Below are 12,561 nucleotides of genomic sequence, written 5' to 3'. Positions count from 1 at the left end.
AATGGACATATGACAGACGGAAACTTCATAACACAAGTCATCTATATACAAAGTATGAAGCATCCAGGTCTTCTACCATCTGAAATATTAAGCTTTTAAGAAGTTAATTAATGCTGCGGCCGTAGGATCACTATTCCTATGTCGAGCTTTCTGCGACAAAAGTCGCAGGCTCGACAAAAACTAGACATTGTCCACTCTTACACCAAATATAGTTGACCTTTTGCTTATACATTACATTGTAGTCGCCACCTCTGGATTGTAATATTTAGGACTAGCATTCTGTGACTTTCGTCTCAGGCTAAACAAAAATTCGTAAGAGTTCTGCGGAACACAGTGTCTCGCCTACTTTTGCTGTTAATCGCAGGCTCAACAAAAATGAGGAAAAAAATTAATAAAAATATTCCTCTCTATACTATCTTTGATTGTAAGTAGCTTCTGTCCAAGTTTGGTAAATATCCAGGACAATTTATGAATCTAATAAATGTTTTAAAAACTTAAACTGCAGACTGTATGTAATGTTGACTGGAAGTAAAACTAAGTCCATTTATAAGTAAACTACAGAAAAAATGGAACAAAATTTTATCAAAATTTCCTTCTAGATACTAGCTTTTGATCATAAACAAGCTTCTGTCCAAGTGTGGTACCAATCCAGGATAGTTTAAGAAAGTTGTTAAAATTTTAAAAACTTTAACCACAGAGTGAATGTAATGTTAACTGGCAGAAAAACTAAGTCCATTTATAAGTATCATACGGAAAAAATGGAATTTTTTTTTTTACAAAATTTACTTCTTGATACTATCATACTATCTTATGATCATAAACAAGCTTCTTTCCAAGTTTGGTAGAAATCCAGGATAGTTTAAGAATGTTATTAAAATTTCAAAAACTTTAACCACAGAGTGAATGTAATGTTTCCTGGCAGAAAACTAAGTCCATTTATAAGTAAAATACGGAAAAAATGGATTTTTTTTTTACAAAATTTACTTTCGAATATAATCTTATGATCATAAACAAGCTTCTGTCCAAGTTTGGTAAAAATCCAGGATAGTTTAAGAAAGTTATTAAAATTTCAAAAACTTTAAACCACAGAGTGAATATTTGTGGACGCCGACGCCGCCGACACCGATGGAATGTAGGATCGCTATGTCTCGCTTTTTCGACAAAAGACGAAGGCTCGACAAAAATGATTTTTTAGGCAAAATAAAGTTGACCTTAAGGAACTGATGAAAGGACCTATGCATGGAATTTTAACAATGATAGTTCAATCATCACACCTGTTGACTGATATTTAAAACTTAAAAGGATTTGAAAACATGGAAAATCAACCTGGTTCTTTTAGTCATTGATATTATTGATCTCAGTATGAAAACCAAATACTGATCAATAAACAGAATTGTTCTTTCCCTACAACACTGTCAGCTTGGCACGTTCATCTTGCAATGATTCTACTGACTGGGTATAGTGGGTTTTTATTATACAGTTACTTGGAACTGACATAAGAGAGAGAACCTAGCACTGACTGTAGTTAGTCACCATGAAAACAATGTCTACAGTTGACATATGCCAGATTAAAGCTTCAGACAATAATTTAAGCCATCTATAGTGTAATATGCCACAGCCAAGATAAAAACAAGTTTACTTGTTTTAGATTTTATCTTACTGTTTAGTCCACTAAGTTAAACATACAATACAGGACATTTTAAGTTTGCCATCTTTTTTATAGGCTGCTCTTCATTGTAAGATGCCAAATAATAAAGTTTAGATGTTAATCTTTTTTCCCAGTGGACCCCAAGGGTTGACTGGGGTATAGAAATATGGTCAACCCTGGACTACTCCTGTCTGGCAGTAAAACCCTTGCTAAAGTGGGGTGTCATTTGGCTGTGTGAGATGAAAAATATGCTGCCACATTCAATGAAATCTGAATATTGAAGTGTACGCAATATCATTTTCATTGAAATCCTAGCACAAAGAGATGTTCTTTTTTCAATTTGGGATTCTTTAACAAAAACAGCTTACAGATTTTGCCCCAAATTTCCACTTGCAGCAAATTTGTCACAAGGAATAATTTTAGAATAGCATATATTAATTTTTGTTGAAATCCTAGCAAAAAAGAGGTTTCATTTTTTCCCAAATATCACAAATATCAAATAGACATTCCTTTTATAGATTTAAACACTGTGCTTAAACATTAAGAAAATAGGTTAGGTATGACATAGAAATGCTGAAAAAGGATGGAAAGACAAACGGACAGGAAGAGTGATTACATTAGGTCACTAGTCTGCAGAGACCAAATGAAGGAAAAAGAAATTTAGCCATAAATGACAAAGTAAATAAAGAAACAAGTTGAATGAAAATACATTTTATACAGACATCTGTATAAAGATGGATTCCAATATGGCAGTTTTGATATGAAATAAAGTAAATGGTCCAATTTTTATTCATCAAATAACAATGTGAATTACATAACAAACATGATTTCATATTTTAGTATGATATAAAAAAAAAACATTTTAATTCTGATTATATGTATAACAAATTAATAATTCAGATGACAACTCTACATATGGTTTACATAGATTTTTATGCAATTAACAAATGTGTTGAGATATTTTATAACTTGACTGAGTAAAACTTGTTAATAATAGTGCTATACTAGAACATAAGAATACAAGTAGTGTAACTTGCCAAGGTAGACAATTCTTCAAATTATTTCACAGAATATGTAACAGCTGACATAAAACTTAGTTACATTCTCTTGAAGGTCCAATATGCTTACTTTCACTTAAATACAGCACACTGTCAACTTATTTATTTTAATGGGTTCAAATTTTGTGGATTGAGGTAAAATAGTAATTTGGTGGATGCTAGATTTTATGTTACAAATTTTGCAAAATAAATCTAAAGACTCAATAACTTCTTAGGCACTAATGTTTATTGTTGTGCAGAATTTTTTACTTAATTAGCCAAGAACAGGTAATTTCTTGCATCAATACCAGTTTAAATTATTTTACAGCTGTATCATAAATCATAAATTCACACATTTGTCTTTTGCTTTGTTAAATCCTGATTACACTATCCTGACACACACAATCTTACGATAAATTAGATTTTACTGTAAAACCAAATAAAAAAATCTCTTTCCTAACTTAAAAAAGGACAAATTTCGTTCTTGGATAAAACAAGATTTTACTGCAAATAAAAAAGGAGTAGGTCCGGTAAGAGCCGATTTGGCCTCAAATTTCAGGTTCATCTGATGAAAGATTTTGGACACTTTTTAAACACTTAGGTGTTTACTTAAGTCGATTCAATTAGTTTATGTGAAAGATTTGAACTGATTTTATCATTAAAGGCGCTCAAATTCAAGCTTAAATATGAAAAATCTATCAAATATGCCATAATATGTCATTTTTCAGATAGTTTTTGTCAAAAATGAGAGTGGCCGCATCCGTGTTCACTCTCAACCTTTATATATGTTATGTATTATCATCAAATACAACTTACATTTAAATATTAAGAATGAACACAAATGCGGCCACATTCATTTAAGATGGAAACCTTCTAAAATTTAACTAAAATGCTAAAATTGTGAAAATTTCAGTAATTTAGCATGACTTAATGATGCTAGTACATGTACCTATATATGTGCATTGTATTGTCAAAAACAGCCCATATTTATATAGCAGAAGTATTCTACTTTCCAATTAATAGCTAAAAGTTTAAATTTTAACAATTTTGTAAAACTGCTATATTTTGGGGCCTCAAAGGTGTCTTACTGAACCTACTCCTTTGTTAAAAGAGTTAAGTGCAGTTGCTCAGTTAGTAATCACTAATTGAATAAAGCACTACGATTAGAATTATGAGTTATGATGGTAAATGCAGCATGATGGAATGATTGACCACATATTTTGCTTGTAACTGACAGTCATGAAAACTATGGCCACAGTTTAACAAGATACCAGTTGTCTACTATATTTTTTTATTTTGACCAGTAACTAATCAGTGAACTTCACTAATAAATGTTGGTGCCAATTCGTGGAAAGTATCAGCTGTCCAACGTCCATTTGATATCATTCCAAGTAAGACAAAACTATAATTAATAAGGAATCAAAACTATATTTTGTCTAATTTTATATGCTGTCACTATTGAATAGTTCATACTTTGTATACAAAATGTTTCAACAGAATGTGTGTCGTTTATAAACATGGTGATGATTTACAATTAAGAAAAAAGATTTATGCTATAAAATTAATAACTTACAATTTTCATTTACATGGATATATGAAATAAAATATTTGAATTTAAAACATTGCATTAAATTAGGTTTAATGGAGAAAATCCTTTTGATAGAATATTAGCAGCAGTTTCCTAATTTTTTTCAAGGATAATTGGTTAAATATATTCTTGTAATGAGACATTCATTACCTGCCGGAGAAAGGTTAAAACATTAAAATCCATTTTGTAAAATCCTCATGGCTGACAAGATTATTTGGTTTCTGTTTGAATGACTAACTAGTATTCAGATCAAGTACTGTAGACTCATTTATTTTCATGGATATCATATTTTGTGGTTTTGCCAAAGTCTACACACATTCCTACAGAAAATTAATAAATTGTTGAACACTTATTAAAATCTGTGGTTCCCTTGTACCCACAAAATACAAGAAAATTGGTATCCAATGAATAATAATGAAGCCAGAGTATGCTTGATAATCATAATACAATACCATGTTTCACTATTAAATCATATTCAAACCTTTTTTTAAGGACAACAAATCTTATATTCATCTATCATAAAAAAAATTTCATCTCCAAATTCTCAATAGAAGCAAAATTACCTCAATTATGATTAACTTTTTTTTAACAACTTTCATGTCCTATATACATAGTATCTACCCCATATCCTTCTAATAAACTCAATGTATTCAGTTGAGATATTATGACACATGAAAGTATTAAAGCACTACAAATTTTACCACAATACCCGTTTAACAATGCCTAATAAATAAGTTATAAAAGGTTCTCATCATGTAAAGTAGCATCTGATTGTTTTAATATTTTTTTCATTCACATGAATGAAAGAGCAAAAAGACTCAAACTACAAACTTTGGACGGAACTATTTTCATCTAGGGACGGAATAAAAAAATAAAACCAGATTAGCAACACTTAATGAATAAGTTATAAAGGGTTTTAAAAATATAAAATAACATCTGTTTTTGAAAATTTTTTTCACTCACATTTTATGGTAGATATTATAAATGAAAGACCAAAAAGACAAATTATAATCTTTGGACGGAACCATTTTGGTTGAGGGACGGAATCAAAATTAAATATCTAAAATGTAGTATGTTAGGCTTATACAAAAAAAATTTTAAAACTGGAATATAAATAAATTACTTTATAATCTTTCCTAAACTCTTTAAACTAATCTTTCATGACAATATAATGTTGTAACAGATCCGTATATAGTGTCAAAAAATCAAAAAATCTTTTATATTTTGGGGAATATTTTCCAAACCATTGTCTTGAACAATGAACTACAACAATCAAATTTTAGGGTACTATACAAAAAACAAATAAATAAGAAAACAAAAACTAATTGCTGTAAAGTATTGAAGAAGTTACAAAAAGCTTAACTACATATGTAAATCTACAAGCAAAGCAAATACAAATGGAATTTTTATACTAGAAAATGATTGTCTAATTCTTGCAAAATGCAAAACAGTTTAAATATTAATTTTTCAGAGTCAAATGTAAATTTATCAAATGTATAAAAAAGACAAGAATATGAATGCATAGGATACCAAGCCCTGCTAACACTATCAAATTTCAATTTTCTGTGAAATGGATTTCAACCCAAACTTGGCTGTACATATTTTAAAAAGTTTTCATTATCATGAACAACTGTACAAAAACTCGACTTCTTCAACATTCTTCTTCTTGGTAAACTATCTCACACCAATATTTTAATCTGATATGGTACAAAGGCAGTTGATGGACTAACACACAGATGCATGCACAGACCTTAACATGTGATGCCCCTACCCATAGTAGGTGGGACAGAAAGACCGAAAGACAGATTTTATACAATTAAAGAAATGATCATTCAATTTAACTTTAATTCCCAACTTTAGGGAATTTTATACACAAAACATTTAAGATATACATGTTTTAGGCCATACCAATGCTATTCTATGGTTTAAGTCAAAATTTTTAACAAGAAGGAAAAATTCATTATTTTTCACTTTTTTTAAAGATCCTTTAATTTGCAACAAAACAGTCAGAGGCTAGGTAAGGATAATTTAACAGTCAGAGGCTAGGTAAGGATAATTTAAGTCAGAGGCTAGGTAAGGATAATTTAACAGTCAGAGGCTAGGTAAGGATATTTTAACAGTCAGAGGCTAGGTAGGGATAATTTAACAGTCAGAGGCTAAATAAGGATAATTTAACAGTCAAATGCTAAAAAAGGATAATTTAACAGTCAGGGCTAGGTAAGGATAATTTAACAGTCAGAGGCTAAATAAGGATAATTTAACAGTCAGAGGCTAGGTAAGGATAATTTAACAGTCAGGCTAGGTAAGGATATTTTAACAGTCAGAGGCTAGGTAAGGATAATTCAACAGTCAGAGGCTAGGTAAGGATAATTCAACAGACAGAGGCTAGGTAAGGATAATTTAACAGTCAGATCTTCACTCTTATCCCTACTTGCCTAAAATTAGGGTTATTTTGACCTTAACACACTCTAAACACTTGTTTATTGTTGAAGAACATATGTTGACCTCTAGATGTCGATTGGTTTTTTGTGTTGTTGGGTTTCTGGAAACCTTTACCCCACATCTCAATTTATCAAAAACAAATTTATTGCAGTTTTTGACATTATGCTTAAAAGTTGAAAATCTCTAGACTGCATTTTATTATGAACAAACATTATATCTATATATAAATAAAATACTGGTATGAAAAAGTAAAATGCACAATGTCAATTTCATTGGAATGTAATGATATAACTACATATAAAGGACAGTCATTAATATGTGTTCATTGCAAACAGATAAAACTAAGGGCAGTTTTACAAAAACATACATAGGAACAAATGAAGGCACTTCAAATTCTCAATTATGGGTGGTGGTCAAATACTTTTTTGTATAGTGAATATATAGGATAAATACTAAAATTGCCTCCATATTTGGTAACCCCTTTTCCTTTAATGGACCAGCCCTATAAATTTAAAAACTTTATTTGTTTGCCTGTGTTCTTAGAGATCATATTTTTTTCAGATAACTAAATATTTTCCTCTGTAAAAAGGGTAGTCAGATTACCAACAAGATGTTTTTGCAAAGGGAAACAACTCCAAGGTAGGACAAACTGGGTTCCTGCCTATACAACGAAAATGGCCAAAACGTGGTGTAATGTGGGGGATCTGACAATATTGATGATTTTGTAAGTGCATCACACATATATGGTAAACAGGACATTGCAAAATAGGTGGTTACAGAATAAATCTTAACAGGTATCATACATCAAGCTATTATTCTAATATAATATGCATATCTACAAATACTTGAATATAATTGGTTGGTGATATTTTTCCCCTATGGTTGACAACTCGATAGACCTTGTTGCCTAAACCATTTTTCTTGCTTATGTGTTCACTGTGATTTATTCATGAGCAAAACACACAAATGGAATCATCAGCTTCAAAAATATTTGAAAAAGATCTCAAATGTTTGGGTTGTGAACTATATTGATTAAACAAATATTTTCTAGCAGTAATTTATGTCTTAACTGGGCCTCTTGACTCACAAAATTTACAAAAACTTCTTCAGACTTTTATTCAGTAGATGAGTTAATCTGTCCAAGTTTACACATTAATGACTTCTAGTAAAAAGTGTTTGATCCTATAATGGTCATATCGTAAGGTTTACATTGACAGGGAACAGTCTATCCAACCTAGGAGTTATCTCCCTTTGCCAATATTTTCTAATTTGAAAACAAAATGGGTAATTTTAAAATTGAGTCCTTGCAAATATTTTTCTGTACAGTAATCTAATTTTGTCCTTTGAATACAGGTTATTTTTGTAGACAAGACAATAAAAAAGTACATTACTTAAAAATAGTAAAATAATATTTTTGCATAAAACATAGAAAACATTAATAATTCATAAAAATGCAATACAAAATTACAACAACCTCACAAGAGGTCTTTTGATAAATATAATAGAATGAAACAAATAATGTGTACAAAAATAAGTTACAAACATAATTTAAAACTTATATTTATAAAATATCATCCTTAAGTAGGAGTTATACTAGCTATAACAGATTGGTTTGGTTTTACTTAGATAGGTCAACACAAAAGAGACTAGTTCAATCTTCTACAGAAAATGATTAGATAACTTTTGTAAAACTATAACAATACTATTGCCGTAGACTGATTTTAAAGTTAAATTGAAATCAATTTTCTTAATGAATAAAATTTTGGATGAATCAAGTAATGTTCTTCAAAACATTAAAAAAAATGTTGTTTCTGTGGAAGAATAAATGAGTATTAGCTTTTCTTCTTTATTTTTTATGCATAATCAACTCTTTATCTTAATCAAATCAGTTCCTTAAAATTCTTTGAAACATTAAAGAAAATGTTTCTGTGAAAGAATAAACGAGTATTCTTTTTTTTTTTTTTATGCATTATTCGACAAACACCAAAAATAGAGTTGTTATTCATTGTTGAATCTGCCTGCTGAAAACATTTCATATGATGGTGGGGGTGCTGAAGCTTCAACATGTTCATGATTTCCTATTGGAGGTAGAGCTCCATTTCTTTCTAAAGGAGGCAGCTTATTACTCCTCTGATCCAAGGAAGGCAACCGACTGCTAGATGTATTTCCATTTGACAATGAAGGCAACTGTCCATTTCTGTCTCTTGGTGGTTTTTCTGTTAACAGCTTAAAATAAAATGAATATACTTGTACTTGTAAAATAAAATTCATATACTTGTTCTTGTTGTAAAATAAAATGCATATACTGTACTTGTAAAATGAAATGCATAGACCTGAACTTGTAAAATAAAATGCATAGATTTGTATGTGTTGTAAAATAAAATGCATAGACTTGTATTTGTTGTAAAACAGAATGCATATAATTGTATTTGTTGTAAAATAAAATGTTCAAACTTGTACTTGCTGTAAAATAAAATGCATAGACTTGTAAATGTGCATACTTTGAATTTTAAAATCAAAAATGCAGTCTTGTACTTGTTGTAAAATGAAAAGGCATACTCGTACTCGCTGTAAAATAAGATTTGTGTTCTTGTACTTGTACGTGTAAAATAAAATGCATATACTTGTAATTAATGTGAAATAAAATGCATATACTTGTACTTGTAAATTATAATGAAAAAACTTGAATTGTGAAATTAAATGCATAGACTTGTATGTGCTGTAAAATAAAATGCATAGACTTGTACTTGTAAAACAAACTGCATAGAATTGTACTTGTGAAATAAAATGCATAGACTTGTACTTGTAAAATATAATGAATATACTTGAAATGTTGTGAAATTAAATGCATATACTTATACTTGTGAAAAAAAATGCATATACTTGTACTTGTTGTAAAACAGAATGCATATAATTGTACTTGTAAAATAAAATGCATATACTTGACTTGTAAAAAAATGCATAGACTTGTACTTGTTAAACAGAATGCATAGAATTGTCTTTGTAAAATAAAATGTGCATACTTATACTTCCTGTAAAATAAAATGCATCAATTTGTACTTGTTGTAAAACAAAATGCATAGAACGGTACTTGTAAAACAAGAGGCTCTCAAGAGCCTGAATCGCTCACCTGTATTTCAGAGAAGATTTTTAAATGTTAGCAAACTTGATGAACAAATTGTGTAAAATTGTCTTTAAAGGGCAATCACTCCTTAAGGGGTCAATTGACAATTTTGGTCATATTAACTTTTTTGTAGATCTTACTTTGCTGAACATTATTGCTGCTTACAGTTTATATATATCTATAATAATATTCAAAATAATAACAAAAAACTGCAAAATTTTTTTAAAACTACCAATTCGGTGGCAGCAACCCAACAATGGGTTGTTCGATTCATCTGATAATTTCAGGGCCGATAGATCTTGACCAATTAAACAATTTTACCACATGTCACATTTGCTCTAAAAGATTTAGTTTTTGAGATATAAGCCAAAAACTGCATTTGACCCTTATGTTCTATTTTTAGCCATGGCGGCCATGTTTGTCGATGGATACAAACTTCGGATACAATTTATAAACAAGATACCCTAAGGAACATTTAGTTAAAGTTTGAAGGTAATTGGCCCAGTAGTTTCAGAGGAGAAGATTTTTAAATGTTAGCAAACTTGATGAACAAATTGTGTAAAATTGTCTTTAAAGGGCAATAACTCCTTAAGGGGTCAATTGACAATTATGGTCATATTAACTTTTTTGTAGATCTTACTTTGCTGAACATTATTGCTGCTTACAGTTTATATATATCTATAATTATATTCAAAATAATAATAAAAAACTGCAAAATTTTGTTAAAACTACCAATTCGGTGGCAGCAACCCAACAATGGGTTGTTCGATTTGTCTGAAAATTTCAGAGCTGATAGATCTTGACCAATTGAACAATTTTACCCCATGTCAGATTTGCTCTAAAAGATTTAGTTTTTGAGATATAAGCCAAAAACTGCATTTGACCCTTATGTTCTATTTTTAGCCATGGCGGCCATGTTTGTCGATGGATCAAATTTTCGGATACAATTTATAAACTAGATACCCTAAGGAACATTTAGTTAAAGTTTGAAGGTATTTGGCCCAGTAGTTTCAGAGGAGAAGATTTTTTAAATAGTTTACGACGACAGACGACGACGGACGCCAAGTGATGGCATAAGCTCACATGGGGCCCTTCGGGCCCCGGTCAGCTAATAAAATGAGCAAACTTGTACTTGTACAATACAAATGCATAGTCTTGTACTTGCTCTAAAATAAAATGCATATACTTGTACTTGCAAAATGAAATGCATAGACAGTACTTGTTGTAAAATAAAATGCATATACTTGTATGTGTTGTGAAATAAAATGCATATACTTGTACTTGTTGTAAAATATCATGAATATACTTGTACCTCTTAAATTTTATTCTAATTCCAATCTAATAAAATATGATCTAATATAGATGTTTGGAGACATCACAATTTAATATAACTCGGTCAACTTATAAATCAGGCAAAATAAATATCGTTTGTTTTCTGTCAGATGTTGACATAACTAGGGTTGGTAGAAAGGAAGTTTTATTATTTACTTTTTTGACAGTGATTCTTTTGGGGTGACTATGTGACTTGAACATTCCTTTAGGGTTAAAGGACAAAAAGTTCCGGGTAAAAATATGGGTAGGTTGGTGACAGTAAACACTTTGCATCTTGTCCTTATAAATATATTGGACATGGAAGCAAATCTAATCAGTTGGTTTAAGTTAATGTACTTGATTTATACAATATACCTTTGAACTGAACACTGTAAATTCAGAAATTATTGCGTGCATTTATTATTGCGATTTTTAAAGAATGAAAAAAAATGCAAGATTAATTATTGCGATTTCAGATAAAACTGCATAAAGATATATGTATCAGATATAAGAATGCGAGTTGTTGTCATTGCGATTCCTACCCAGTCGCATTAATAAAAACCTCGCAATGATTTCTGAATTTACAGTAGCAAACAATTACAAATTATGTAGTTGCCTTACTGTTTGATCTGGTCGACTACTACGTCTGTCTGTCACAAACAGACCCTGTAGGTCAGGACCATGGACATTCATTGTTTCTCCTACTTCATATGGACTATTGGCATCTGCTTCCTTTTCTGTGCCATCCATCATTCCAATCTAAAATGTCATTCATGTTTTATTATAGTAATGAGAAGGAAGTGGAATAAGAAGTTCTACATACAGTCAAACCTGTATTAAGAGACCACTCAGAGTAGAAGATAAAAGTGGTCTCTTGATTACAGGTTCCCACTTTTGACTAGAAAGAACCATCCATTATGCATAAATTTTTGCACGTACAAATGTAAGTGAAATATACTGTAGTGGTCTCATTGTATTTGTTATGAATAATAAAATAGCACTATGAAACAGTCTGTTACTTATTTTATATATCTTAATTGTATTTTTTGCCTCAAGAAAAGTTCCTTGTTGTATTAGTCCAGTCTCATCCATGATCATCCATGTAATTATATTCTAGGATGTATTCCATTTACATATTCTTCCAGTTTTTAACAACACCTTTATAAATGGCCTAGCAATATCATACAGTTGACCATGACAATATTGTTTCTTATGACCCTAACCATTGATTCAATACTCTGAATTCTGTATGGATTCCTTATTATTCGTAGGATACCAATTTCTGTGGACTTTAAAGGTAAAGGTGAACCACAAATTTTCTTTAGGCTTTTATTCACTCTTTGGCAAAATCATGAAATCAAATTTCCATGGAAATACAATTTTACCATTTCTCCTCAATCCATGGAAATAA

The 12,561-nt window shown here is 30.3% G+C and overlaps 1 protein-coding gene and 1 long non-coding RNA gene across 5 annotated transcripts in view; one reads left to right on the top strand and one right to left on the bottom strand.

The window, feature by feature from the left end:
- Positions 1-6,035: 6,035 nt before the first annotated feature.
- LOC127700310 (uncharacterized) lies at positions 6,036-7,109 on the top strand. 4 transcript variants are annotated; one of them, XR_007981540.1, is made up of 3 exons: positions 6,039-6,375; positions 6,491-6,548; positions 6,634-7,109. It is a non-coding gene; the product is annotated as an uncharacterized LOC127700310 (long non-coding RNA). The 4 variants fall into 4 exon arrangements; XR_007981538.1 differs by lacking the exon at positions 6,634-7,109 and adding an exon at positions 6,605-6,632; XR_007981539.1 differs by having other exon boundaries at positions 6,040-6,375; positions 6,663-7,109.
- Positions 7,110-7,815: 706 nt separating this feature from the next.
- The window catches only part of LOC127700306 (transmembrane protein 145-like), a 40,496-nt gene continuing 35,750 nt past the window's right edge, over positions 7,816-12,561 (bottom strand). Inside the window, exons 12-13 of the mRNA XM_052203718.1 lie at positions 11,772-11,909; positions 7,816-8,941 (exon numbers count right to left, since the gene is read on the bottom strand). Coding sequence (XP_052059678.1) covers positions 8,714-8,941; positions 11,772-11,909 — 366 coding nt within the window. The 3' untranslated portion in view covers positions 7,816-8,713. The remainder of the gene's footprint in view (positions 8,942-11,771; positions 11,910-12,561) is intronic.

The sequence above is a fragment of the Mytilus californianus genome, unplaced genomic scaffold (genome assembly GCF_021869535.1).
Source record: "Mytilus californianus isolate M0D057914Y unplaced genomic scaffold, xbMytCali1.0.p SCAF_5, whole genome shotgun sequence".
Lineage (NCBI taxonomy): Eukaryota > Metazoa > Mollusca > Bivalvia > Mytilida > Mytilidae > Mytilus > Mytilus californianus.
The sequence above is the reverse complement of the archived record's forward strand: the minus strand, read 5'-3'. Positions and strand labels throughout refer to the sequence as shown.